At 48.6% G+C, this 23,014-nt stretch overlaps 1 protein-coding gene across 2 annotated transcripts in view; it reads left to right on the top strand.

Moving 5' to 3' along the window:
* MED15 (mediator complex subunit 15) overlaps positions 1-23,014 on the top strand; it is a 28,954-nt gene that overhangs the window by 1,233 nt on the left and 4,707 nt on the right. Inside the window, exons 2-12 of one of the 2 annotated variants that reach the window (XM_083478575.1) lie at positions 2,811-2,898; positions 5,021-5,072; positions 7,683-7,712; positions 8,880-9,083; positions 10,810-11,075; positions 11,918-12,217; positions 12,985-13,158; positions 17,571-17,690; positions 21,661-21,797; positions 21,914-22,041; positions 22,480-22,614. In XM_083478575.1, the coding sequence (XP_083334701.1) occupies positions 2,811-2,898; positions 5,021-5,072; positions 7,683-7,712; positions 8,880-9,083; positions 10,810-11,075; positions 11,918-12,217; positions 12,985-13,158; positions 17,571-17,690; positions 21,661-21,797; positions 21,914-22,041; positions 22,480-22,614 (1,634 nt within the window). The remainder of the gene's footprint in view (positions 1-2,810; positions 2,899-5,020; positions 5,073-7,682; positions 7,713-8,879; positions 9,084-10,809; positions 11,076-11,917; positions 12,218-12,984; positions 13,159-17,570; positions 17,691-21,660; positions 21,798-21,913; positions 22,042-22,479; positions 22,615-23,014) is intronic. The other variant, XM_083478576.1, reaches the window with a different exon arrangement.

Raw genomic sequence — 23,014 nt, 5'->3', positions numbered from 1 at the left:
CCTGCTGATTTAGACATACATCGTTGGGTTTTTATTTCTGGTTTGGGTCCTGCAGTGGCTTGCTGTGCCTTGCCCTTCTCAGCCAAAGAGGGGAGGGAAAAGAGAAATCTCAAGATGGCAACTACGTCTCCAGCACGCTCTATAAAGCAGATGGTCACCAATCCAATCAGGGCGTGTGCATCCTGACATCCAAGGGACAGTCCCACATCCCAAAAGGTGGTTGAGTCACTTAGCCCAGTGCCTGTGGGTGCTAGTCTGGCTTTTTCTTCCGCCCACTGGAAATCCACATTAGGAATCTCACTTGCTAGTTTGCTGGGTAGGCAAACCCTACTGGAAGGTTTGTTATCTGCGGTTCTCCCAAATAGCTGCTTCAGAGTCTCTGGTGGTGGCAGAAGCTGGCCTGCTTGCTTGCCAATCTGGAGAACCCGAGGGAAGGCCATAGATCACAGCAGGAGCACAGAGTCCCTGAGCCTAGAGGCATTGAAAGTGTTTAGGTTGCCACATGAGTGCTCTGCTTCAATCACCCTGCTATCATGCGGGATGGGAGGCTGGTGTGATTGATTGTCCTCTCCCCTTCTCCCCAGAAATGGCAATGGCACTCTGAGCAGGGACACCTACTTCTGCTCCTTGCATCCAGGCTGGGGGCCTGCAAGGCAAAAGCGCCCATCCGTTTTCCTGGCCTTTGTGAAGAGAGAACTTGCCTACGTGTTGGAGGGAGTGTTTTCCATATGTGGGAGCAGCACACCCCACTTTTTTGGGGGGGGGGAAGTGTAAGAACAAAACAGAAAGCCCCATTATTCACAAATTGCAAAGGGGCTAGAGAGAGATTTGCATCAGTTCATAGGTATTGTGCTATGGTTGCCCCTTCCTCTTACCGGCTTGTCTGGGGTGGTATGCCTTACCCCATTCTGGCCTGGGGTAGGGGATTGGATGTTTGTGTCTGGAGATGAAGTGCATTTGAGGCTCTTAGAAGAAGCATGCTAGCCATAAAGGTAAAGGGATGCGGGTGGCGCTGTGGTCTAAACCACTGAGCCTCTTGGGCTTGCTGTTCAGAAGGTTGGTGGTTCGAATCTGCATGATGGGGTGTGCTCCCGTCGCTCTGTCCCGGCTTATGCCAACCCAGCAGTCTGAACGCATACTAGCACAAGTAGATAAATAGGTACCGCTGCAGCAGGAAGGTAAACGGCATTTCTGTGCACTCTGGCACGGAGTCCCATTGCGCCAGAAGCGGTTTAGTCGTGCTGGCCAAACTCTGGCTCCCTCCGCCTAAAAACGAGATGAGCGCCACAACCCCATAGTCACTTTTGACTGGACTTAACCGTCCGGGCGTCCTTTACCTTTACCTTTTACCTTGCTAGCTATGTGCTTTGGTTCCCATGTGTGTTTCTCTTCTAGTTTTCATCAGCAGATATCTTCTGTGTGAGCTCTGAGTATATGGAACCCGAGGACAGAGAGGAAGCTCTGTGTCCTGCACTGTCATCAGACTGTCATTAACACACTACAGTATTGGTGTGCTCTGATGGGGTACCAGTTTGCACCATATCCAACACAGGTGTGATGTAGACAGGGTGGAAGTCATCTTGGGAAGGCTATTTTATCATTTATTTTTGACGTCAATTGAAGAAATATTGTTCAGCCTGGGGCAAGTTGTGTTGGGTGCCTTTTGTTCCAGTTTTGCATGAGATGGAATGTTCCTGTTAAACACATAGCGATAAGGTGTTTTTAGCAAGAAGTATCTTTTTAACCCACAAAGCCGAATGTCCAAGTAATAGAAAGGAAAAATGAAAGCAACAGTCAAAAAGACTTACTTTGTTGTGACAGCATAGGTGTCAAGGCTATTCTGACAGTGCTCTCGTTTTACTTGATATTTCACTGTGCCTTTTGTCGCACAGGTATTTAAAGGTTGGCTTTTGGGGGTGCCTCTGATGTGTGGGGAGGGGCATCCTGGATTTCCTCTCCTCTCCCTTGGTGCCTGCAAAATCTGATACAGAGGGTCCCCCAAGAAGGGGAGGTTTGCTTGTGGGAATGGAACTATGTCACTGGAAACAACCCCCAGTTGTTTGATGTAAACTGCTTGGGGATTCTGGATATTAAGCAGCTTAGAAATATCATCAATAAATAAAAATTAATAAAATATTTATTTAGTTCCTGCTACCTGCAAGAAAGGGACACGAGTGGCGCTGTGGTCCAAACCACTGAGCCTAAGGCTTGACGATCAGAAGGTCGGCGGTTCAAATCCCCATGACTGGGTGAGCTCCCGTTGCTCGGTCCCTGCTCCTGCCTTCCTAGCAGTTTGAAAGCCTGTCAATGTGCAAGTAGATAAATAGGAACCGCTCCAGCGGGAAGGTAAACGGCATTTCCGTGTGCTGCTCTGTTTGGCCAGAAGCGGCTTAGTCCTGCTGGCCACATGACCTGGAAGCTGTACGCCGGCTCCCTCAGCCAGTAAAGCGAGATGAGCGCCACAACCCCAGAGTCATCCGCCACTGGACCTAACAGTCAGGGGTACCTTTACCTACAAGAAAAGGGAGAGCCTGTGCCCAGAAGAGACAAAGCTAAAGTCCTGTTGGGGCAGGTGTGGAAGTGTGTTTGTGGGTTGCTTGTGCGTCAGTGAGTGTTGTGGGGTTGATGCGCTTGTATGATTTCTTCTGAAGTTGGGCCGGGGCCTCCGCCTTTCAAAAGAAACTGAACTTCACCCACAGAAGGGCTGAGCAGAAATAGCCTGTGGAGTGGGCCCTGTTTTCAAGGTGCCTCCTTTCCGTGCAGTTGTGATTCTGGTGCTTCAGCTGCTCTCTGTCTTTTCCTTCTTGCAGTGAAGATAGCATGCGGAATGCTGGAGTGGCTCACAATAAGAGCAGCAAAGAGATGGAGAACCACGTTTTCTTGAAGGCCAAATCACGGGTAAGGAGAAGGAGCCAAGGGTGAAAGTGAAGGGCAGGCAGGAGAGAGAGAAGGTCCAGGCTCTAGCGATTTTGGGGTTGAAGCACCAGTTGCCCTCTTCCGAGGAGTCAGACCCTTGGTCCAGCTAGCTCAGAACTGATGACCCTGGCTGGCAGCAACTGCTCTCTGGAGTTTCAGGCAAGCTGTCTTTCCCAGCCCTTCCTGGAGATGCTTCCAAGGATTGGATCTGGCACCTGCTGCATGCAAGCCCCTGAGCTCCTGCCCTTCCCACTATGGAGTGAAGGAGGACAGTGGGAAACCCTGGCTGGGCAGGTGACTGTCAGAACAGCTGGTTTCACTTCCCTGGTGGGCATCCCGTCTTCTGCCAGTTGCCCATCTATGAACAGTTGTGGCTTCCTTGGTTAGTTCCTCCCTTTCTCATAAGCTTTGCAGCTCTGCCCAAGTGGAAGACACCATGTCCCCTTCCAGTCCCAAATCTTTCCCACAGGGGCAAACACAGAAACTGCCTTGGTCTACTTGACTCAGTATCATCTACACTGACTGGCAGCAGCTGTGCAGGTTTTCAGGCAGGGTTCCTTCCCAGCCCTACCTGCGACCTTCTGCATGCATAGGAGATGCTCTGTGTGGGAGCTCCAGCCATTTCCCATTGTATCTTCTACCTCTCCTGTTCCCTGCAGAACAGTACAGGCTGGTGGAGAGGCGTCTTTTTTCGCTGTGGCTGGTTCTGGAGTCGTTGCAGTTTCCCCTGTGTTTCACTAGTGAGATGATAATAATAATAAATATAATTTTTTATTTATACCCCACCCTTCCTGGTTCCGAAAACCGGGCTCCGGGCGGCTAACAACAAATTTAAAAAACTTAATTGTAATACAACATAGAAGCAGCATAAAATACAGTATAAAAACATCAATAACAATAAAATTCAAAGTTCAAAAATCAATTTGGGGGAAATCCATCCAATAAGCATTAGATAATCCCCAGGGCTAGCTGGCTGAATTGGTCCTACTTGGGCCAGCGAGGAGGCCAGGGGAGAATTAAGCTGTGGGGTCTCAGAGCGGGTAATCTTCATAAAAGGGGAGGGAAGAGAAGGGAAATAAAAGATCAGGCTGAATTCAAATTAAAGGCCAGGTGGAATAGCTCTGTCTTACAGGCCCGACGGAAGGAGGTTAAATCCTGAAAGGCCCTAGTCTCATGGGACAGAGCATTCCACCAGGTCGGAGCCATCACTGAAAAGGCCCTGGCCCTGGTGGAGGATAGTCTGACTTCCTTAGGGTCCGAGTACAGTCCTACCTTGGAAGTCGAACGGAATCCGTTCCGGAAGTCCGTTCAACCTCCAAAACGTTCAGAAATGAAAGCGCAGCTTCTGACTGGCTGTAGGAAGCTCCTGCAGCCAATCGGAAGCCCCACCAGACGCTTGGCTTCCAAAAATAGCTCGCAAACCAGAACAGTCACTTCCGGGTTTGCGGCGTTCGGGAGCTAAAACATTCAAGAACTAAGCTGTTCGAAAACCAAGGTATGACTATAGTGGGAAGTTTGCTTGCATCTTCCTTTGTCCATCTGTTCCCTCCCCCCATCACTCCACATGCATCATGTGTACACCCTGTTTGCAAACACGTGCGCACACAGACACACATACCCTGCCCCATCTCTGATTTGCTGCTGTGTAGGTGGAATGACTAGCAATGGGAATATGGGTCCAGGTGATGCTTTTCTGTGTCTGGCGAGGTGGGAAAGTTGAGCCTTGCCTTGATAGGTGTTGGTCCCGCCAGGGACCCCCCCCCCCGCCCCTGGTGGCATGTTAAAATTTGAGCCATGTCCTTTCAAGGGATTTGTGCCTTACCCCTTCTGCATTTTGGCTTTCTGCCTGGCACAGTTATTCCATTTTTATTTTTGATGTTTACATGCTGCCCAGTTAAGCATCCCCTTTCTGCAGTTGAATACAGTGATCTTTTTATACCCTGCCCTTTCAGTTCTGCCAGCGTGGGGGCTCTCTTGCTCTTCTACAGGGAGAGCAGGAGGAGGGGGAGGAGGAGGAGGAGGAGGAAATGAGTCAGAGGCAGCCTGCCCTCCAACCCTCCCTCCCTGGCTTCTAAAATGCACTTTCATTTCTCTTAACTTTTAGGAGGAGTATCTTTCCCTGGTGGCAAGACTCATCATCCACTTTCGGGATATCCGTGAGTACACTCATGCCTGTTTGCGGAGAGCGCTTGTTGGCCCTTTGAATCTTTAAGGGGGGGCCGTCGGGGCAGGGAAGAGTGAGATAAAAAATAAGCATTAGCCAAGGAAAGGGGACGGAATGGAGGGGTTGGTTTCAGTGGCACATCTTGAGGAACTGCAATCATGAAATTCTTGACTGCGCAGATATGACACTGATCCAAATAGTATTTTTATATCCGGCTTTTCTAAGTGTTTGATGTTGAAACACTCTCAAGTCCACAAAGATAAAACTCTTTTAGATACAGTATAACAGACAAATACTTTCTTTTTTTCTTTTCTTTTTAAATAATTTTTTTATTATTATTATTCAGAATTATAGCAAAACATATTTTCCAAAAACACATCCTTATTCCCCCCCCATTTTTCCTCCCCCCCAGAACCCACCCCCACCCCACCCCCCAACTTCCCTCAGTTCCAGTCTTTGGTTTCTCCAATAATGCTATTTTCTGCATGTTACACAGTTGTATAGATCCTCAAACTGTTTAGTTAATTATTATTTTTTAAAAGATATTTATTGCAATTTTTAAACAACAAACAAACCACCAAACATATAAAATGCCATCACCATACAGACAGAAAAAGTCAAAGCAAAATTAAGAAATAAACAAAGAATAAAACAAGAGTACAGATAAAATACAGTTATTCATAAGTCATATTTTCATAATCTTTGGACTTCCTCACATCACCCTTCCCTGCGTTCTCAGTCACATATATAACTATGTGACAAACTGTTTAGTTAATTATTATCAGTAAAAAAATTGTGAACGCAAGTGAAAGTATTCCCGTTCTGATTTGTGTGCGCTACCACTTTGTTTGCCGACAGCTCGGGGGCGGGGGAGTTCTTTTTCCCAAGGTTGCTGGTTTTAAAAAAAAATCTGGTTTATTCTTATCAAATAAAATACTACCAATTCTAAAACTGCATAGGATGAGGGGATGAAAAGAGTTTAGTATAAACTGCTTGGTGATTTTACCACATTCAAGCAGTATATAAGTTTAAATAATAAAGACCTCAAAAAGCGGGGGGGGGGGGGATGTTCCTACATGCAACAACAGCGGCGAGGCTACTGTTAGCACAGGTCTGGAAACAACAGCAATTGCCAACAGTGGAAGATTGGCAACAGAAGGTAATGGAGTACGCAAAAATAGCCAAATTAACGGGGGAAATTTGACAACAGGGCGATGAAACATTCCAAAAAGGATGGAAGAAATTTATGTTGTATATAGGAAAGATGTGTGTGAAATAGAGAAACCAGTAGAATTGAAATGAACCTCATAACATGTAACATAAATACTTTTATGGGAATAATAATAATAATAACAACAATAAGAAATACAATGTACAATGTAATCAGAGTAACCAATGGTAGTGGCAAACAATATATGGATAGTCAACAAGAATGGTATATATAGAAGGGCTTATTTATTTACAGACAATTTATGGACAAATGTGTAAAAGAACAATATATAGGATGGATAAAGACAATGTGAAAAACTCAGGATTGACATAAAGAAGTCAGAAGAAGGAAGGAGGGAAGTCAGCTCGTAGGACCAAACTATAAATGTAAAATGTAATATAATATGTATAAGTATGAAGTTTGGAAAACCAATAAAGATTATATTTTAAATAAAAGCTGGGGGAAAATGAGGCAATGATGTTAGTGATGCTCAGAGGAGATTCACTGAAACTAATGGACAGGATTAACTGGTGCATTTATTCAAGTGTGTCAACTCTGAGTAGGATTTAAGTTAATGCAACCCTTATAAGATAAATACTTAAAATGTTTACAGTGGTATCTCAGTTTAAGAACAGTCCAGTTTAAGAACGATTCAGTTTACAAACTCCGCAAAAGCGGAAATAGTGGCCCGGTTTGAGAGCTCTACCACGATCTAAGAACGGAATCCGAATGGTGGAAGGGCACCGGCGGCGGGAGGCCTCATTAGGGAAAGCGCACTTCGGCTTAAGAACGGTTTCGATTTAAGAACAGACTTTTGGAACGGATTAAGTTCGCAAACCAAGGTTCCACTGTATTTGTAAAACAACAAAAAACTATCCCCAAACCCCTCCCTCTGCTTTATTTACCCACTTTATAGAATTCCTTGAAACCATAACAAGTACAAAATGAAATCTTTAGTCTCAAAGAATTCTGACGAAACAGTAATCAATATCCGGAATCACTGTTCGGTGTTGGACATCATATTTGCTGAATACACAAAGCTTCACAGCTTGTCTTTCATCGTACAAAGTCTGGTATCTTGCTTCATTTAAAGGTTTTCAGAGACTTTGAGACTAAAGATTTCATTTTGTACTTGTTTTGGTTTGAAGGAATTCTATAAAGATTGTCTATTGCGTACGTACATGGTCATCGTGTTGCCTAGATATTGCTGACATTCTCTTTGCAACACAAAGGTGTGTTTGGTTACTTATTTACCCACTTGCCTGGTGTGTAGCTCTTTTGTTTGATTCTTTTCCCCCCAACCCCCCCATCTGCTGTTTATTCCAATTAGACTAATATTTTTCTTGCCTAAATGTGCCTGCACAATTTTTCAGTTGTTGTTTTCTTTCCTAGACAACAAGAAGAACCAGGCCTCCGTCAGTGGTAAGAATGGCACCTTCATCACCTTCCTTTACACACACACACACACACACACACACACACACATATATGTCTTACCTACTTCCTTAAGAACTCTTTCCGAGGACTCTGACTCCTGTTCTGTGGGTGTGGATGGCTGTGTCAGGGGCATGTCTCCTCGTTGTGCTGGATTTCCTGCCAGAGCTCAGTCGCAAGCAAATGTGACACACAGACAGGCCCAGGTTCTGTTCTATCTGATCAATTCAGTGACAGAAAAAGTAAAAAAAAAAAAAGTTTAGAAGTGCTCCCCCCCCCCCAAAAAAAACCCCTAGAGTCTTTTCTGTTGGGGATAATTCAGACTGAAATTCCCAGGTGTCAGAAAAGGTTATTTATGTATGCCACAGTCTGCGGCCCATGTTTTGTTAGCTTCAAAGTTTAAAATGAGCAAGGTCCTAACCAAAGTAGAATTGGCTACTTAAGTTGCCAGAATATGTGCAGACTTAACATTGAATAAGAGAACAAGAAGAACATACATTTAGAGAAGATTCAAAAAAGTTTATTGAATATATGGAAAATAAGCGTGTACAGCTGAAAATGCCGGCAGCATTTTTAGATAAATTCAACAGTGTAAATAAGTTTTGGTGGATGTAATAGTGGAATACTGAATGGTATATTTTTTGTCAAACATGCACGCATTTATGGTATGTAAAATGAACCAAAACATGCACGCATTTATGGTATGTAAAATGAACCATGGAAACAGAAGAAGGGAAGTCATCAATATCTCTTTTTTAATATGTATTTTAATTAATTTTTCTGTTTTACATTTTAAAGTATTCATTTTTACATCCTTAAGATATTGATGATATCTCAAGGATGCAAAAAGGAGTACTTTAAATTGTAAAACAGAAAAATTTATTTTAAAAATATATGTATAAAAAAGAAAAGGTTAAAAAAGAAAACAGAGAGAAGCTGAAACCAGCGAGTAATTCTGAATGTTTTTCAAGGCTTTCTGCAAAAACAAAGTTGACCCCTCCCCCCTCTGCCCAGCTTGCTGGATGGGGCTGAGGTCATTGTGTGGCTGCTGGGACTAGTGGTGGGGTGAACAGCTGAGCCCAGGGGCCAGCTCCTTCCAGCGCATTGCTGCCTATCTCCATGGGGCTTTCTCAGGGATCCTTCTTTTCTCCACAGATCCCATGAACGCCTTGCAGACCCTGACGGGCGGCCCACCTGCGGGAGCAGCGGGCATGGGCATGGCATCTCGCCCCCAGGGGATGGGTGTGCTCGGGCCCCCCATGGGGCAGCAGATGAGCCTTCCAGGGCAGCAGGCGGCACCAGGGGCAGCTGGGATGGCCCCCCGTGGCATTCCAGGCATCTCAGCAGCTTCCCAGCCAAGTAAGTGTTTGGAGTCTTGGCTCTTCCCTGGGTGCTAAGCGGTTTGGCCCTGGGACTGTGACCCTCCCCAAAGACCAAATGGGAAGCCGACAGGCTCGGGCCAGGGCAGGGGGACTTTCCTGCTTTGGAGCATGCTGAGGGAATTCCCTTGGGAGGAATCCCTTCAGCCCCCGTTGGATAAAAATAGGAGCAGATGGCAGAGAGTTTGCTCTCTGGCTCTGTTTTGTTGTTGTTTAGTCGTGTCCGACTCTCCGTGACCCCCTGGACCAGAGCACGCCAGGCACTCCTGTCTTCCACTGCCTCCCGCAGTTTGGTCAGGCTCATGTTTGTAGCTTTGAGAACACTATCCAACCATCTCGTCCTCTGTCGTCCCCTTCTCCTTGTGCCCTCCATCTTTCCCAACATCAGGGTCTTTTCCAGGGAGTCTTCTCTTCTCATGAGGTGGCCAAAGTTTATTGGTGCCTCAGCTTCAGGATCTGTCCTTCCAGTGAGCACTCAGGGCTGATTTCCTTCAGAATGGATAAGTTTGATCTTCTTGCAGTCCATGGGACTCTCAAGAGTCTCCTCCAGCACCATAATTCAAAAGCATCAATTCTTTGGCGATCAGCCTTCTTTGTGGTCCAGCTCTCACTTCCACACATCACTACTAGGAAAACCATAGCTTTAACTGTACGGACCTTTGTTGGCAAGGTGATGTCTCTGCTTTCTAAGATGCTGTCTATGGCTCTGTTTTAGCCATGTACAAAGATGCTTTGTTCCCAGGACAGGCTGATTCACACCATCTAGCCTTGTCTCATCTTCTTGGAGAAAGAAGTGGCATGTGACGAGTTAAGGAAGCATCTGTTCACTTCACCTGCTTCCCTTATCCCTTTCTGAGCTGGAGAGGCGGGCGAAAGCGGGCAGAGCCGGTGCCGTTTCACAACTATCCTTTCATGCTGCTGGGTTACAGAGCCTGGTGTAGAGACTAGCAGGTCTTAGCTGCAGTAGAGGAATCGTCCATCAGAGACACCCCCACGCGTTTCTCCTTGTCTATTTAGCCTAGGGGTGGGGAACCCCTTTTGGCTCCACAGCTGAGATCCTTATCAATGATGTCGTTGTGACAGGGCTGAAGCATCCTCTCCTTTAAGCAGGCAGGTGACGGCAGTTGGGCACCACCACAGCCCACTTAAAGGAGAATGGAAAAGGCTTTAGCCCTGTCACCTAGGTTGCACGGTCCAGTGCAGGATTCAGCCCTGTCCTCCTACCCATTAGCTGATGGGCATGGCTTGCAGTAAAAGATTGGCCCCACTCATGCTCTTGTCCTTCTTGGATGCTCTGCCTGGCAACTCCTGTACAGGCAGATTAGTCTCTTACCCTCCATGAATGAGGGCCTTTTCAGGCAGCCACAGGGATCCATCCTTGCCAGTTAACTGCAGAAGTCACTGTTGGCTGAGCGAAAGTGTTCACCTTCGTCTGCTAAACAGGCTCAGGCCCGTTTTCTTTGTTTCTTGCCTCCTGTCCATTGGGTGAGAGTGGCTTTCTTCTCATCCTTTTTTTCCCTGCTTTCCAGATTGCACTTACTGCAAAGTCCAAATCTGAAGTCGGGCTGTGCCTGATGGTTGGATTTGGACTCTGAGGTGACCTTACCCAGAAAAAGCCCCAGCTGTTGACTGCCCCTCTCTGAGGGCCCTGCCAGCCTCCTGCCGCACACCCATGGCTCCTCCCTCCCCCTTCCTTTGCCCCACAGCCCAGCTCCAGCTGCAGCAGATGGCCCAGCAACAGCAGCAGCAGTTTCAGCAGCAGCAGGCACAGGCGCAGCAGCAACAGCAGGCAGCGCTGCAGCAGCAGCAGTTCCAGGCCCAGCAGACGGCCATCCAGCAGCAATTCCAGGCGGTGCAGCAGCAGCAGCAGCAGGCGGCAGCCGTGGCGCAGCAGCAGCAACAGCAGCAGCAACAGATGCAGGCAGCCCAGCAGCAGCACATGCTGAAACTGCATCAGCAGAACCAGCAGCAGGTAGAGAGAGAGAGAGAGAGAGAGAGAGAGAGAGAGAGAGGGGTGGCCTGTGGCTTCCGAAGGCTGGATGCTTTAGAGCTGCAGTGTCTTTCTGTGGGGCACCTGGTGGCCTGCAGTGGTTACCCTTCTCTAGGGATGTAGGGCAGATATGTACAGCGAAGCTTTGGCAGCCCATTCATTGCTATGAGGAGCTGAATGTGTGGGGAGCAGGCCTCATTAACACATGCCACTTCACAGGTGAACCCAGAGAGGAGTTTAACTGAGACTGAGGAGGAGGAGGGCATGGGTGGGAATGGAATGGACCCCTCCTTTGAAGAGAGAGACATTGACCACTGACTGTCCATGAATGTGGCTGGATATTGTAGACTGGGATTAGGAGGGAGGATCTTCTGCCAGAGAATGGGCCAAATTACCTTGGGGGTATATGTCCGAAAATATGCCCAAACCCCACCCACCTTCCACATGGCATCTTCCCTCCCTCGGCTTCCTTGCTGCGTGCTGAGAAAGGGACCTTTTCCGTTTGCTGTGTGCAGCAAGGAAACTCCACCAGCCAAGAACACTTCCTGCTTCCTGTGCAGCCGGTTTGCTTCATTTTCTTTTGGGAGGCCTAGAAAATGGAAGGCTCCACATTCCTGTTGTAGACCAAAGGGTCTGAATGAAGTGAGGTTGCTTGGACATGATGGTTGTGTGAAGAGCAAAGGTGGAGGCAGAAAGAGATGGACATCCATTCTCATCAGCTGTCTGCCTGTGGCCTGTTCACTCAGCCCTCCCCTGTTTTCTTTCTTGGCTAGCCTTACCTGTTGTGTAGGTTCAAATGTCTTCCACCCCTTTCCTGGTTTTAGATGCAGCAGCAGCAGCAACTGCAGCGGATTGCTCAAATGCAACAGTTGCAAGTTCAGGCCATACAGGCCCAGCAACAGCAGCAGCAGCAACAACAACAACAACAGCAGCAGCAGCAACAACAACAACAACAACAGCCACCCCCATCGCAGCAGGTCATGCAGCAGCAGATGCAACAGATGCAGCAGCAACAGGCTGCACAAGCTCAGCCGCCGCAGCCAGTAGTGTCTCAGGCACAGACAATCCCAGGGCAGATCCCTGGTCAGGTCATGCTCACAGCCCAGCAGATTAAAGTCATGCAGGTAAGTATAGAAGAACAAGAATGGGTCAGGTGCAGAGGAGGCAGCTCACATGGGCTCAGGGGATCTTGGGGAGGGCTCTCTGCCAAAGAGGAGCAGACCAAACTGGGTGGAGGGAGCCTGTGGTGTCTGGCACCAGCTCCTTCCCCTCCAGCCCACCTTTGGCCTAGAGGGGTGAAGTTCAGTTGCAGGGCTTGCTTTGCAGCTGCTGCTTCCTCCTCCCCCACTGGCTTCTGTGCTGCTGCTTTTTAGCTTGTGTTCTTCAGTGCCAAGTTGTACAGCAGCAGCAGTTGGATGGGGCCTCTTCAGTCAGCGGTGCAGGATGCAAATTCTTACAAGAGCCGATAATCTATTCTGTTCCCTCCTTTTTTTCTATATATATTTTTTTAGAAAAAAGAAAAAGTTGCTAGCCCTTCTTATATGTGCAGAAATGATCCAGAATATTGCAATGTCCCTCATAAGTTTTCTCAGTTCTTGCAGTTAAATCCTGCAAAATTTATTAATTTATGGACATTTATAGCAGGGCTTTAAGAGCTGGCTTATGTTTCAGGCTAAGAGTGTTATAGAGTGAAATGTAGCTCCTTTGGCCCTGCAGCATACATATGCCATACAGAGGTCATAAGCCTGGCAGCTAAGCCACAGAGGTGTAGGAGGCAAGGGAGCAAGTGTGTGTCCAGAGGGGTGTGTGTCCAATTTTAAGACAAACTTTTAAGTGTGATTGATTCAACCCAGATCTGTGCAGAATTCCCTTCTTTGTTTTGTTTCCCAAGGCAAGAGCTTTGCACCAACAGCAGCAGCAGCAGCAACAACAACAACAGCAGCAGCAACAGCAACAACAACAGCAGCAGCAGCAACAACAACAACAACAACAACAGCAGCAGCAGCAACAACAACAGGCAGCCGCGGCTCAAGCTCAGGCTGCTCAGATGGGTGCTTCAGGACCGGTAAGCCAGCCCCCACCTTCCCCTCCCAGAGCCAGCCAGTAATAAGTTGCCTGCAGAGTTGGAGCATGAAGCAGTGGGAGCTGGGTGGTGGTGCCCCAGTTGGCTTTCTGATGAAGACTCTTCCCCTACTGCCATCCCTTTGTCTTGAGTTGGAGGCAATCTTTCTTCACCCCTTTTGAGCATGTCTGGACTGCCGAAGTCAGGGGGCTCCTGCCTGGGGTGATGGGATCTGGTGTCTGTGGGTCTAACTCTTCATGCTTTAGTAGTCCTGGAGTCCTATCTGTTCAGTTTCTCTCCCCCCCTCCCTACGTTTTAACAGTCTTTCTGAATGAGTAGCCTTGGTTGGGGGCCCACTGTTGGAGTCCTGTTTTCTCTCTTTTCTGTCCTTATCAACATGAGCTTTAAGGAGCTGCCTTGTTTGGATGAGAGCTGGCTCAGAGGAAGCTGCATGTGCACATGAGAGGCCATGGAAACTTGTTCTCTGGCATGCAGGAAGCCTGAAGTCTGATTGCATGCTGGGAGAGGGGCTCAGGACCAGGGTGGGCTTGGGGATTCTCCTATCTCCAGGGGCTTCTGTGGTTCCTGAAACACTTCGCTTTCCACCAGGTAAGTCACAGAGATGGCTGTGCAAACAGAGAGGCACAAGTAGTGAAACGGGAACCGGTTCCCATGTAAACCAATTAGGCACCAGTGAGGTTTTAGGTTGGGGACACATGGAGACGGGGGCCTGGCATCTGTGTACCCCCAGCTCAGAAATCCAAGGGCAAAGCCAGGATGTTGCCATCAGGCTTCAGACCAGGGCTCTTCCTAGGCTTGTGAATGTCGGATCTGCTTGTCGCTGCTCTGCTTGATAGGACGGCAAAAATGGCTCACCACACTCCATTCTGCAAGATGGGTCTGTCCTGAAGGTCCTGGAGAGCCCCTTCGTTGCTGTCCAAGCATCAACACTCCATTGGGGTAGGATCTGCAGGTGCTTCGAGTGGGCAGGGTGAGAGAGACCTAGAGGAAAGGGTTCCAAGGAGACGCTCAGGAGGCGTCAGCTGTGAACCTCTTTGAAGCTTACCTAAAGCCACAGTGCTTTAATGGACTGGAAGCAGAGGGGCCTCTTCAAAGGTTCGGTGGGGTAAAGAGTGCAAAGTCCTGAGATGCACTTCCATGTCCACAATAGACCTCTTTGTGGCTGCCCTGTCTCAAGGTCCATGTGCTTCCACCCATTTGTCATAACTTAGACAAGGGCTCCCCCCTGATTCCCTCTTTGGCTCACCTCATCTTTCGCTAGTTGGGAATTGATGGGCTAGAGCAGTGTTTCCCAACCTTGGGCCTCCAGCTGTTTTTGAACTACAATTCCCATCATCCCTGACCACTGGTCTTGCTAGCTAGGGATGATGGGAGTTGTAGTCCAAAAACAGCTGGAGGCCCAAGGTTGGGAAACACTGGGCTAGAGGATGGGAGCAAGCCAAGCTTGTGTGAAAACTACTGGGCTTGCACAAAGCAGCTTTCCAAACACAACAAACCAACATTTCCCAACTGACGTGGCCTCTGGCCAGTTAATACTGTGGCATTGGCAGTCGCAAAGACTACAAGGAAGTCCTTGGTTGTATGCTGAGGATATGGTCAGCAAATGTCTTTGGGAATGGTTATCTATGGTTGGAGTTGGGGTGCTCTTTCTGGCTGGCACGCACCATTCTGACAAATGGTGGCTGCTACCAGTTGCTCCAGGGTGAAGAGGCCTAGGGGTCCAGCCTCAATGACATCGTCCAAGGCAGGTGTGAGGAACTATTGACCCGGCTAGCAAGCATGGTTGTTGGCCAGAGATTATGGGAATTGTAGTTCATCAACATCTCAAGGGCCAGAGATACCCCACACCTGATTTAGGGGTGCATAATTGGTTATTGTGGCTGTTGGCCATGCCCAAACTAGGGTTGGCTTCTCCAGCCTGCCAAGGAGATGTCATGCACATGAAGACACCTAGAGAGAGGCTGATGGCAATCTGGACCTTGTGGAGGTTGGATCAGTCAGACTCGTCTCTAATACAACAAGCAACTTGCTTTAACCAAGGAAATGCCTAGCTCTGGATCTTTTCTCTGTCCTTTATGGGTGTCTTTCTGTGGTTTTCAAATCAAATCTCTTCCTGACTTTTCTGGTAGTCTCTCCAGCGTCTTGCTTGTTGATGCCTGGCAAGGGGGCAGTTCTTACTTCTTGGAGTGGAGCTTCATCTCCCATTGAGATCGGGAGGCAACTGCTGCCTGCCTGCCCTTTCTCCTAGAAATGCAGTTAGGATTTATTTACCATACTACTTCGCTGAACCCTTCCCTTATCATCATTCAAAGAGCCCTCCTGGTGGTGCTGTGTGGGAGGAAGCCTTGAACGAAGGGCAGCCAATCGCAAGAGGCGGCTCTTCTACGCAGACTTTCTCCTCTGGATTGTGGGCTGCTGGAGGCAGCCCTCCAGTTCAGGCCCTTTCAGTGTGTTGTGTTGGGATGTGAGCCATCGATCCTCAGGACGGTCATCCACATCCAGTGGCTTCTGGAGCTGAATTCCACTCCACTCTTGTGCTTTTTTGCTGGAGCAAGATGCTGTCTGGATCCACATCTTGGTCATAGCTTCATGTCTCAAAACCCGCTAGGAGTGAGAGGTTAGAAGCTGATACTTCCATTTTCTAGATTTTATTTATTTTTTGCTGGGGGAGGGGGAAGGGGGGGACTGAATCTGTAAGAGGAGGGATATACGCAAATTAGCTGTCCAGGAAATTGAACTTGTGTGCAATTTAAACTTCTTCCATAAGTTTAAGAAGTCCTCAAGACGTGGGGGGAAAAATCCTCCCTGCGAGTTGTTCCTGGGAATTCAGGAGCTCTGCGCTGGTGATGCCTGTGTACTCGCTCTCATTTGAAATACAAGAGGCACATCCTAGAGGGATAAAACCCAAACAAGTTAGTAGAGCGCAAGACTCCTAATATTAGGGTTGTGGGTACAACCTCCATGATGGGCAAAAGACTCCTGCATTGCAAGCAGGTTGGACTAGTTGACCCTCGTGGACCCTTCCAACTCTACATTTCTAACACCTTTACTGTGCCAGAGTAGCTCTTTCTCAGCCTCCCATCTCCACAAACCGCTTTTGCCTTGGGGGGTGTATGTGTGCTGCAGTCTGGAGTTCTTGGCAAGTTCAGCTTACTGAAGTCATGGTGCTGCCTTCGCAGTCGGTTCGACTCTCCTGCTGGGTCTTAGGAGGAGCCTTTGGAGGCCGTGGCTCCAACAGTCTTCTCTTTGGTGGTGTGGCAGGAGGCCCCGGCCCACGGTGGTCCCTCGGTTGAGCCTGCTGGCGCCTGTGTGGCTCTGAATGTGGAGGAATGCCTGGAGGAGGAGCACGTTTTGTCAGCTGCCCACCCCCGGTCTTGCTGCTGCCGCCGCCGCCACCCATGCCCGCCATGGCTCACCCTCCATTCTCTGTGGCGCATCCGCCTCTGTTGGGAAGCTGCTTCTGCTGTTGTGTGGTGCTTGGCCTTGGCCTCCCCTGCTGTGGCGGCTTTTGCATGCTGTGTGTGTTGGACCTGCGCATGTGGTTTGTCTGGCCTCCCCTCATTCCTTTCTCTTCCGAGAAGCCTCTTTGACCATCCGTCACTGCCCCAGGCTGGGGGAGGGGAAGGGGGCTTGATTGCTCTGCCATGAACTAACAGCTGTGCAAAGTTTTGCTGTTCTTGAGTTGTGATTTCCTTTCTCCTTGTTTCATGTGTGTGTCTGTTTGTGTTCCTAACTTTTTTGTTGGCAACTTTGAGCTCTACGACTTTTTTTCAAGACACGTTGTTGCTGTGGCTGCTGCAGGTCCATTTACATGAAGCACTAAATGCAGTTGCCTGTCATCATTCTTCCCCCATCCCCCAAGGTCTGGGCTAGTCTTAAGGACTCCCCTGAGGGTCAGGAATTGGGCAGGAGATGGGACCAAAGCATCTTCCACTGGCTTGGCTGGTTCCGGCTGAGCCATATAGTTTGCAGATGAGAAAACTCTGGTCAAATCTGCCCATGTCACACCTGGACCTTAAATCAGAGCTCAATACAAACTGGTGCTGTGTGTCCAGGTGGGTCAGTGGAGATGTCAATTTCCTCTTCTAGGTTTGGCATCCCATTAGAGGGCCTTGATACAGCTGATATGCAGCTGAACCCCCCCTTAATTGTTTCCCTTTAATTGGACTCTACCTCCCCACATCCACCCACTCACCCCAGAGTTCTCTGACAGAACCAGTCAGGAGTGCAAGTGTTGTGTCTCCCAAGCCAGAGACTGCTGCAGGGTTGCCTTCCTAAGACTAGTTCGCTTGACTTCCACCTCCTCCTTGGAGGCTGCATGTGCTTCTCATCCTGCCGGCGTGCTGCGTTTCTTGTGTTGCGATTACTTTTGTCTGTCCCTCTGTCCTCCCAAGATGATCACCGCAACTATGGCCCGAGGTGGGATGCAAATAAGACCACGGTTCCCGCCTACCACCGCTGTCTCTGCCACGCCTCCAAGCACCATTCCTTTGGGTGGACAGCAAATGCCTCAGGTATTTACTGGAGCTGATGTGTGTTGTGCCAGGGGGCTGGTGGGGTGGGTGTTGCACAAGGGGCCACCTCCCTTGTCATGAGTTCTGTTCAACTACTGGTGTGCACATTTAGCAGTGAACATGGGCACCCCAATGAAGGCAGCCCATAGAATGGTGGGGGAAGCTAAGCAGGACTGCAGATTAGCTTCTGGGAGCAGGGAAGTCCAGGAGAGTCATTGCCTCAAGTCTCCCTCGCCTTCACAATGCTTGGCATAGTTCATAGGAACAAATCGCAGGAATGCTGATTTAGCTGCTAAGACATGCGTTGAACCTGTGCCTGTACTCCGAGGGAGGATGAAGCTTGCAAAGACCCTTGAGGGGTAGATGTGCTCTCCCTGTTACATACTGTAGCTGCTGCTGCTCATTTTCTTCCCTTTGCCTCCTAAGAGGCTGGTAGAGGTTTCTGGCCATTTGTGCAGCCCAGTCAAAGGCAACTGAACAGAGATCCGTGCCTCCTGCGCCCCTGAAAGGAAGCCTTGTGGGTCTTTCAGGGATCTCACTCCACCCATTCTGCCAAGATCTGACTCAAGTGGATTGTCTGGCAGTCTCTGTTTAATCAGCAGGGAGAGAGAAGTCAAACCACCTTCAGACTGCTGGTGCTTAGACTGCTGGAGCTCCTGTTTATCACTTCTGTAGTCCTTCTGCTATACAGTCCCAATTTGTCATCTTCACAAAATCCATATGCATATGGAATATTGACTGACCGCCCAAGAGCCACACAAAGTGACTTTGTGGATTAGCACCCAAGGTGGTTTCTGCACCCACATTTGGCTTGTCAATGACTACAGCATGTCAGGGCAATGAAACTCCAGGGGAAGGTGTTCTGTGCAGTCTTTATCAGGTCTTGGCTGGTTCCACACCTGTGAAATACAGTGGTACCTCGGGATAAGTACTTAATTCATTCCGGAGGTCCGTTCTTAACCTGAAACTGTTCTTAACCTGAAGCACCACTTTAGCTAATGGGGCCTCCTGTGCTGCCGCGTCGCTGGAGCACGATTTCTGTTCTCATCCTGAAGCAAAGTTCTTAACCCAAGATACTATTTCTGGGTTAGCAGAGTCTGTAACCTGAAGCGTATGTAACCTGAGGTACCACTGTACTCTACTTGTGCCCCCAAACACTCTTGCTGAGGAACTCCACCAACGGATACCCACCTACTCGGTTGGCCCATTGATCTTGAGATGACCTCCCCACCCAGCCTTGTGTGCTGTTCTTTTCAGTATGTTGCACCATTAGGTTCCCCCCAGAAGAGGAATTGCTGGGGTACATCATGGGGCTCAAACTGCATTAACTCTCATAGAATAGAACTGCTGACAGCCCCACTGCTCTACTTTGTTGTGAGGCAGTTACATCCTGGGGTTTGTGTTGACTCACACAGCAGCAAGGCTCTTGTGAGCTTGGCTCGTTCCACTGAGCTGCTTCTCCCACTGACTCCCACATTCTGTGGTCTGTTCGGCATGCCTAGTTTTCAAGTTCTTTCCAACCCTTATCTCGCTGGCCAGGAAACAATAATGTCTTGAGAGACAGTTCTTCCTGTTCTTCCCAAGGCTGAAAGTGGGTGCTTTGACCAGGGTCAACTGGCAGATTGCACAGCTTAGCTGACAGCAGGAATGTAGGTTTCCTCTCCCATAATCAATCTGGGCCTGGTGGAATACAGTCACAGCTGCAGCCACTCAAGTCCTGAGAAGGAGAACCAATATCCTCTCTGTAGACCAGCTTTGGTTGGTAGAAGGTTCGTAAAGCTGCTGCATACAAACTCCACCTGAGAAAGAAGCCCAGGTGTTGACCTCTAATCTGAGTCAACAATCAACTGCAATCAAAGGAAGCAGATTGACATGAACAACACCTATGAATAGCCTTAAATGTTGTCAACAGCAATTAGTTCTGGGTGCATAGAAATATCCACAGTCACTTAACATATCCTTCAGTCTCTGCTTACTGTTTCACAAACACTTCTGTTCCCAGCCTGCTTTCCATCAGCTGGACACAAAAAATGATCTAGTAATTTGCTGGCTCTTCCCTTATCTGTATCGTAGCACTACTACCAAAGCTGATTGGTATCACCTAAATTAGTAGGCTTCTCAAAATCTCTGATCTAGCCCCTATAGGTTTGACAGGTGAGCCGTGTGGCACCCATGTCCAGCCTCCCCTCCACATGGCAGGCTTGGCACTGAAACTGTTGTGGCTTCTAAGTGGATGAGCAACCCATTTGCACACTGGCAGGCCCTTACCTGTGATTCACACTGAGTTTAAATAAGAGTTTGCTTTCTAGGTAAGGTGTTCTGGCTTTGCAGCACTTGCCAGTCACAAAACTTTCCCCTCTCAATTATGCCTTGTAGAAATTCAGCATCAGGCTGTCAGATAAACACAGTTGAAGGACCCTCTCTTGCAGTTGAATGGGACCAAGGTTTTCTGAAAACAATTTGCATTGAGAGCAGTTCAAACAAGGTAGAATCCTAAAAAGAAGAAAGCTTTGGGTCCAAGGCTTTCACTTAACGTTCTGTGGGCAATCAACCCTGCTGCGCAGCTAGAGTAAGCAAAAGAACAGGTGTTGCTTATCTGTGGGCCTTTTGCTTTGATCAGTATCTGTCCATTTTTTTAATGAAAAAAAGCTGCTCCTTTAGAGGGAGCCAGCTGTGAAGATTAGAGGTTGAGAACACGGAATCTCGGCCTTCACTCTTTGCTTCAGATTCCTAGAACAATTAATTATGCTGCAAACTGCACACACATTTAGCTGGAATTTGAAGGGGGTGGGGGACCAGGCCCTCTTAGAGATCCAGAGAGGCCCCTAGCCATAATAAAGATTAAAAATGACGGCAGAGGAAAGCAAAATAAGGCTCTGAAGAGTGAGCTGTTTGTTCATACAACATGAGCAGCAGACCGGGGAGGACATGCTCATCACCGTCTAATCCTGTGTCATCAGAAACGGTATATTTTTAGCAATATTTATGAATTTTTTAATTCTTTAAAATTACAAAGTCTATATTTGTTAATTTAAAAAGTGATCTCATTTGCTTAATTTGCAGCTCTAAGCCGAGTGGGTGGGTGTCATATTTTGGTCTGATGTGCATTTTTTAAAAGCTGCAAAACTTAAGAAGTGCCTAAATACGAGGCCTCCATTGGCTCTGAGGGAGGGGGCAGGGACTAGGGTACGATGGGTTTGTTCAGCTAGATTGCATGCAGCTGGCTGTAGTTTCTAAAGAGTCCCCCAAAGAGGAACGGGAAGTTTTGTCTGTCTGATCTTCTAATGCTCAGTGGAAATGGAGCAAAAGAGGGAAGCAGTCTGCCAACTTGGGCAGCTTGTGGACTGTGGCACGCACCTCCTCTGCTTCCCAAAACACACACGTGTTTTGTATGATGAGCTGCTGCTGCTCCATGTAGTTCCATGTTTTACTCTGGCTCTGTTCTCTGTGGGGCTGGAGCATTCTTCTGCCAAGCTAGCCTGTGTCTGTCATGCATGCAGCACACATACACACTTTGGACCATCTCAGTCTGTTGTGGATTATTACTGGGAAATCATTGACAAAGCTTAAAGGAACGGGGTTTTGGGGCACTGGGCCACAATGAAGGTAAGTCTCCCATGGTACTAGTTGAGGCTGGCATTTTTCAGACAGATGTTTGGTCTAGTAAATGTAGATGGAACTGAGGACCCTCCGAGTTGGCTCTCTGTCCTTAGCAAGCCAGGGAAGAATTCTGCATGTGAAGTCACAGGAGGCTTGCAGAGAAATGCTGCTGTGTTGGGCCTGTTTTTGAGCTTCCTGCCGTGTCCATTACAATCTTCATTTTACAGCCCAGGAAAGAGTGGCAAGCCCAAGGCTCCTCAGCAGGTCAAATATGCTGCCTTTCAATGGGATCCCTGGCTGCTACTCTTGTCCTGGTGCCCTTGGATTTTTGGAAAGGCTCCTCTTGCCAGTGACGGCTCCTTTGTTCTAGGTCAGCCAGAGCAGCATCACCATGATGTCTTCTCCTTCACCAGCCCAGCAAGCCCAGACCCCTCAGCCGATGCCTCCGCCACCTCAGCCCTCTCCCCAGCCAGGGCAGCCAACTTCCCAGCCCAACTCTAATGTCAGGTGAGCCTTGATGTAGGAGTAAGCAGGCTTCAGGTGGTTTCAGGTTTTCTTTTTAGGGTCAATAATAGCTGCTTCATCCCCAGACCTCAATGGGAAATACTTTCCTCCTCTTTCAGCTCTGGTCCAGCCCCATCTCCCAGCAGCTTCCTCCCCAGTCCATCTCCTCAGCCTTCTCAAAGTCCAGCAGCTGCACGAACGCCACAGAACTTCAGTGTCCCATCTCCGGGGCCACTAAATACTCCAGGTAATTTGTGCAGGGCTTGAGGGAGCAAAACCAGGTTGCCCCTCTTTTTACTTCCAAGTCTGTGCCTGTAATGCATATTTTGCATAAATGGGGTTAATTGTGGGGACCCAGTGCTGGCATTTGAGAGGATTTTTTTGATCATTTTAACTATCAGTGATGTGGTGGGTGAACATAATTTGCATACAGACTGTGACCCTCTGCTTCCCTGGCAGAAGTTGTATTGCAAGCAGCCCAACAACAGGACAAAGGCAGCATGTCCCACAGCCAAACTCTGAATCCCCAGAACAGCTTGGTGGTGGTGGCAGAGGGGAAGCAGCCTGGGGGTGCATGCAGGAAAGCAGATGGAAGGCAGGCTGTGCTGGGCGCAGCCACCTCCCCCTCCTCCTGTTCAGTGCCTTTACTCCATGGGTCTAACCTGTCCTCTTTTCTGCCTGGAAGGCAATCCCAACTCTGTCATGAGCCCAGCGAGCTCCAGCCAATCTGAGGAGCAGCAGTACCTGGAAAAACTCAAGCAGCTCTCCAAGTACATTGAGCCTCTGCGGAGGATGATCAACAAGATAGATAAGAATGAAGGTAAGTGTGTGTCGTCTCCCCCCCACCCCCCATGGTGTGCTTGGGGTTGTCGGTGCCCAGCCTTGATAGCCTTTCCCCTTGCAGCAGGCGGTACCAAGAGGCTTTCTCCTAGGTCTGGGCTTGGTAGTCCTGATCAGCCATGTTACTTCCTACTTGCTGCCGGGTTACCTGTAAATATAGCCTTGTCATGTGCAAAGTGATGAATAAACCATGTTATATCTCTGCAGGAAGTAGAGGGAAACTGGGCGGCAATGAATTCTTTGGCTCTGCCCAGAGTTACATTCTGTGGCTGAACCGTGTTTGGGCATGGCACACCATGGGCCATATGGAAGGCTTGCTGAGGCATGTTGCACTTTTGCACCCTCTGAAAAGCAGAAGGGATGGACACACCATCAGTTTG

This window comes from Podarcis liolepis, assembly GCF_965112155.1.
Source record: "Podarcis liolepis genome assembly, chromosome: 15".
NCBI classification, from domain to species: domain Eukaryota; kingdom Metazoa; phylum Chordata; class Lepidosauria; order Squamata; family Lacertidae; genus Podarcis; species Podarcis liolepis.
This window is presented reverse-complemented; position numbering and strand designations above follow the sequence as displayed.